General features: G+C 45.6%; 1 protein-coding gene across 1 annotated transcript; it reads left to right on the top strand.

Moving 5' to 3' along the window:
• The first annotated feature begins 1855 nt into the window (after positions 1-1855).
• On the top strand, positions 1856-3201 carry NOG (noggin). The gene has a single exon (XM_044299222.1). It carries the CDS (start codon positions 2353-2355, stop codon positions 3019-3021), a length of 669 nt encoding a protein of 222 aa, XP_044155157.1. The 5' UTR covers positions 1856-2352; the 3' UTR covers positions 3022-3201.
• Positions 3202-5552: the final 2351 nt, after the last annotated feature.

Below are 5552 nucleotides of genomic sequence, written 5' to 3' on the forward strand. Positions count from 1 at the left end.
GGTTATGTGTGACCAGAGGCAGTAGAGTACAGGTTTATGTGTGACCAGAGGCAGTAGAGTACAGGTTTATGTGTGACCAGAGACAGCAGAGGAGAGGGTTATGTGTGACCAGTGGCAGTAGAGTACAGGTTTATGTGTGACCAGAGACAGCAGAGGAGAGGGTTATGTGTGACCAGTGGCAGTAGAGTACAGGTTTATGTGTGACCAGAGGCAGTAGAGTACAGGTTTATGTGTGACCAGTGGCAGTAGAGTACAGGTTTATGTGTGACCAGAGGCAGTAGAGTACAGGTTTATGTGTGACCAGAGACAGCAGAGGAGAGGGTTATGTGTGACCAGTGGCAGTAGAGTACAGGTTTATGTGTGACCAGAGACAGCAGAGGAGAGGGTTATGTGTGACCAGTGGCAGTAGAGTACAGGTTTATGTGTGACCAGAGGCAGTAGAGTACAGGTTTATGTGTGACCAGTGGCAGTAGAGTACAGGTTTATGTGTGACCAGAGGCAGTAGAGTACAGGTTTATGTGTGACCAGAGGCAGTAGAGTACAGGTTTATGTGTGACCAGAGACAGCAGAGGAGAGGGTTATGTGTCTCATCACAGCTTGAAGTCCATATTAACCAACTTTCACCAGAGGATTTATTGCACAGGGGAGAAGTGTGTGGACAATTTGCTGGAGCCTCATCTTTACCTCCAATGATATATGGAGCAGAGAGGCTCAGAAGACAAACACACAGCATCCTGGCTCCACAAGACTTCTGCACAGGCGCCCTCATAAAAGCCAAGATAAACAGTTTATCAGCCGCCCTCCAATGGAGATACATGCCCAGGATAAGGACAACAGCCCTACTGCAAGGGGGCTGGAGGGGGCTCTGGGAAGAGTGAAATCTAATCTATCTATCTATCTATCTATCTATCTATCTATCTATCTATCTATCACATATCTATTTATCTCATATCTATCTATCTATCACATATCTATCACATATCTATCTACCTATCTATTTATCTCATATCTATCTATTTATCTATCTATATATCTATTACATATCTATCTATCTATCTTCTGTCAACTACCCCATATCAATTTATCCATCTATCTCTTTCGTTTTCCAATAGATATCTCTATTATCTATTTATATACCTTCTAGCTATCTTTCTATCTTTGTATTTACTTATGTATATAATTTATCTGTCTATTCATCTACCTATCTCATACCTTTTTTCTATCTCATATCTGTCTGTCTCTGTATTATCTATTTAGTTCAGCTGTCTTTTATTCATTTTTTTTAATTATATTTTTTATCTAATATCTATTTATCTATCTAAACTGTATTTATTTTTTATCAGCTATTTCTGTTTATTATCTATATCTAGCTATTAGCTATCTATTATCTATCTTATATTTATTTATCTATCTATCTATCTATCTATCTATCTATCTATCTATCTATCTATCTATCTCATATCTATCTATCTCATATCTATCTATGTGTCCATCCATCCATCCCCTTGCTGCCCCACATCTTGGATCCTCAGGCCACTCTCCCTACAATCCCCTTGGACCTGCAGATGACACAGCCTCTGGCATGTCTTCTCCTTCCTCCACACACAGACATTGTCCGCGCTCCAGACGCCTGCACTGACGACCAGTGTGTATTGGGGACTAGAGCCACCAGCAGAGGGCGACAGACACCGGCTCCCGTTTGCTGTAGCCTGCAGAGAATGGGCACAGACGTTCCCCCCACTCCACTATTCAAGTGAAAGAGGGAGGTGTCAGGGAAGCAACCAACCATGACCACAGGCCATCTCACTACTTAAACCTGCATGACATCACAGCCGTATGGAGCCGGGCTAATAAATCCAAAGTAGCCAGAGGGACTGGAGACAGAGCTGAGCACTGGAGAAGCAGAGAGGAGCTGCAGGATCTCCCCAGGGTGAGGGACATGTGCACATGGGAGGACTGCCCTAACTTCACTTTCACCCACTAGCCTTCCTGGCACCTCTCAGCTGGTGCTGCTATCCTTGCTATTATCACCCTCATCATTTCCCTCCTACCCCCCCCCCCCCCCCCCCCTATTATCCCTCTCTTCCCACTTGGAGAAACTGAGTCCCTGGTTGCCATGGTGTCCCAGCTGAAAGTGGAGAATATTTAACAAGGGGGAGGCTGGAGCCAGCAGGCAGACAAACTGGTGCCATCAGGACTGGAGAAGAGACAAGGCTTGAGCTGCTTGTGCTGGACTGCAATGAGAGGGGGGGACCAGACAACTTCTCCAAACCCCCCTCATCCCTTCTGATGCATCATTTATGATCCCTGACAAGAGAGGATAGCCCAGGTCACTGAGTTCTCTCCAGCACCATGGATCATTCCCAGTGCCTTGTGACTATCTATGCCCTGGTGGTCTTCTTGGGACTCAGAATAGACCAAGCTGTGTGCCAGCATTACTTACACATCAGACCAGCTCCTAGTGAAAAGCTACCACTGGTGGATCTTATCGAACATCCGGACCCTATCTTTGATCCCAGGGAGAAGGATCTTAATGAGACTGAGCTGAGGACTCTCTTGGGTGGCCACTTTGACCCCAACTTTATGGCCATCAACGTGCCCGAGGAGAGACTTGGAGTGGAGGACCTGGCAGAGCTTGACCTGCTCCTGAGGCAGAAGCCCTCTGGGGCCATGCCAGCTGAAATCAAGGGGTTGGAGTTTTATGAGGGGCTTCAAGGAAAGAAACACAGACTGAGTAAGAAACTGAGAAGGAAGCTCCAGATGTGGCTCTGGTCCCAAACCTTCTGCCCTGTACTCTACACGTGGAATGACTTGGGCATCAGATTTTGGCCCCGCTACATGAAAGTGGGCAGCTGCTTCACCAAGAGGTCTTGTTCTGTACCAGAGGGGATGGTTTGTAAAGTTTCCAAGTCCATGCATCTGACCATCTTAAGGTGGAGATGTCAACGCAGGCTAAACCAGCGCTGCACGTGGATACCCATACAGTACCCCATCATATCCGAGTGCAAGTGCTCCTGCTAGGACTCCATGGACCTCAGTAAAGACATGGCTTTATGGTTAATGTTGTATGCACTGTAACATGTAGGAATGTATATGTCTGTATATATGGTACCAGTTTAAATTACTATTAAAAGGTCAGTATTATTCTTTTAAGTAACCAGTGTCTACTGCATTTCCCAGGCGATTCATCTGGTTTTTTTATTTTTCCGTTCTACGTTTTATTTTATAATAATTATTATTATTATTATTATTTGTATCTGTATTTATATACAAAGAGCACTTCGCGTGGCGAAGAACTTTTTTTTGTTTTGTTTAAATTTATTATTTTTTTAATTATTTGGAATACTTTATTATAGATGCTATTTCCATTATTTGGAAAAAAAATGCCTTGATGAACCTCAAATTAAAAAAGAAAAAATTTAACTTTTCAGCTACTGTATATAGAGAGAACACCTTTTTTTTTTTTGGAAAGAACAAATCTTGTCAATGAAGATTATCTGCTATTTATTCTTTTATTTTTATCTCTTTGTAGTAAAGTTCAGATTAGAATTAAACCACTAAAATAGTCAACCCTTTCGCAGTCTCTGTTATATCCTGTACGTGTCTCTGCTTTTTAGGCTTCATGCACACGAACGTTGTGCATCCGTTCCGGGCATTGGACACCGCAATTTGCCGGGACGGATCGAGACCCATTCAACTTGAAGGGGTCCGTGATCCGTCCGCACCGCAAAAAAAAATAGAACAAGTTTTTTTTTTTTTTTGTGGTGCGGAGGCACGGACAGAAACATCACGGAAGCACTCCGTAGTGCTTCCGTGGGGTTCCGATCCGTGCTTCCGTTCCACATCTCCGTGATTGGGTCCGCATCCGTGATGCGGAGTGCACACGGGCCGCCGTATGCGGACGGCAATCCGGCCACGGGCACACAACGTTCGTGTGCAAGAGCCCTTAGGCTGTTTTTTTTTTAAACTAATATCGTCAATAGCACTTTTTGAAGTGAGTGTAGGGGAGTGAGGGGGGGGGGGTAGGGGGGTTACTCATGGAGCAGAGCTGGGTTTCTTATTTGGTCGCTCTCTTGATATATGGAAGGGTATGGCCACACGGTCAGGTTTCCTGATGCAGTTTTGGGGAGTGGACCATCAAAATAGAGACAGATACAAATTCTCCTCCTGATTTTTGGCTGCGGCAAGGAAACTTTGCAACGTGTGCCCCCCCCCCCCCTACCCTTAGGTGACCTGGGATTTCAACCAAGCGAATTGCTCATGCGACCTGAAAGAGTTAAACGACAACCTCAGCTCTGCTGCATCTGTATGCTGTGCTGACTAGATTGTAATTTATGGGGACTGGTGTCTTGTTTCTTTCCCCCCCTTGGTAGACGCTGGAGCGAGTGAGAGCTGCAGTCAGTCGTGTGGACTTGGTGAGGGCAGAGTTGTAAGGGAGGAGGGAATGGGCTCTAAGCCTCCCTGGTGTCTCTGGTTTTGTACTGCCTGACATTGCCTTTAGAAAGAACACGTGTCTTTCACACCTACGATTGTGGGATGGCAGGGCTGAAACTTGACTCTTTGTCAAGGCTGGAGCCTCCCAGTCGAAAATGTGCACAAGTTGCTGCCACTAACTACGCCTGCTTGCCGCTCTCGCTCCACTCCCCTATTCTGACAAGCCTTCCAAAGGACCTGTTGTCAGATGTGGTGGTTATCTCCGTGCACCTATATATACTCTCTTAAGGCTACTTTCACACTGGCGTTTTGGCTTTCCGCTTGTGAGATCCGTTTAGGGCTCTCACAAGCGGTCCAAAACAGTTTTGCCCTAATGCATTCTGAATGAAAAAGGATCCGCTCAGAATGCATCAGTTTGTCTCCGTTCCGTCTCCATTCCGCTCCGGAGGCGGACACCAAAACGCTGCTGGTGTCCATCTGACGAAACTGAGCCAAACCCACAATGTAAGTCAATGGGGACGGATCCGTTTTCTATGACACAATCTGGCACAATAGAAAACTGATCCGTCTCCCATTGACTTTCAATGGTGTTCAAGACGGATCCGTCTTAGCTATGTTAAAGATAATACAAACGGATCCGTTCTGAATGGATGCAGACATTTGTATTATCTGAACGGATCCGTCTGTGCAGATCCATGACGGATCCGCACCAAATGCGAGTGTGAAAGTAGCCTATCATGCTTGGGTAGATAACTTATGGAACGAATTAAACGACACACTCAGCACTGCTACATAGAACTGATCTACTCTTCCTTAGCCTCTAGAATGGGAATCTGCAACCACTACAACTCCCAGAATCCCAGTTACAAGAACAGCCAAATAGGTGTGCATGCTGGGAGTTGTAGTCTCACAGCAGTTGCTGATCCCTGCCCTAGAAGCTGGAGCTTGGCTGAGATTTGTCCTGTCTCTAAAAGCCATGGTCTAGTTTGGGGGCGGACATGAAAGTCTTCTTGAAAAGGTGTCATCTCTAGTAATCCCCTCAGGGCAGAGACCGCTTTATCTGATGTGTGATGAATGGAGGGGGACACTCCGAGCCGTCACCTCATTGTGAAGCCATT

The sequence above is a fragment of the Bufo gargarizans genome, chromosome 6, assembly GCF_014858855.1.
Source record: "Bufo gargarizans isolate SCDJY-AF-19 chromosome 6, ASM1485885v1, whole genome shotgun sequence".
In the NCBI taxonomy this organism is placed as follows: domain Eukaryota; kingdom Metazoa; phylum Chordata; class Amphibia; order Anura; family Bufonidae; genus Bufo; species Bufo gargarizans.

What these genes read in the sequence shown, in the direction of transcription:
- NOG (XM_044299222.1), top strand. Translation starts at nt 2,353, where the DNA reads ATGGATCATTCCCAGTGCCTTGTGACTATCTATGCCCTGGTGGTCTTC.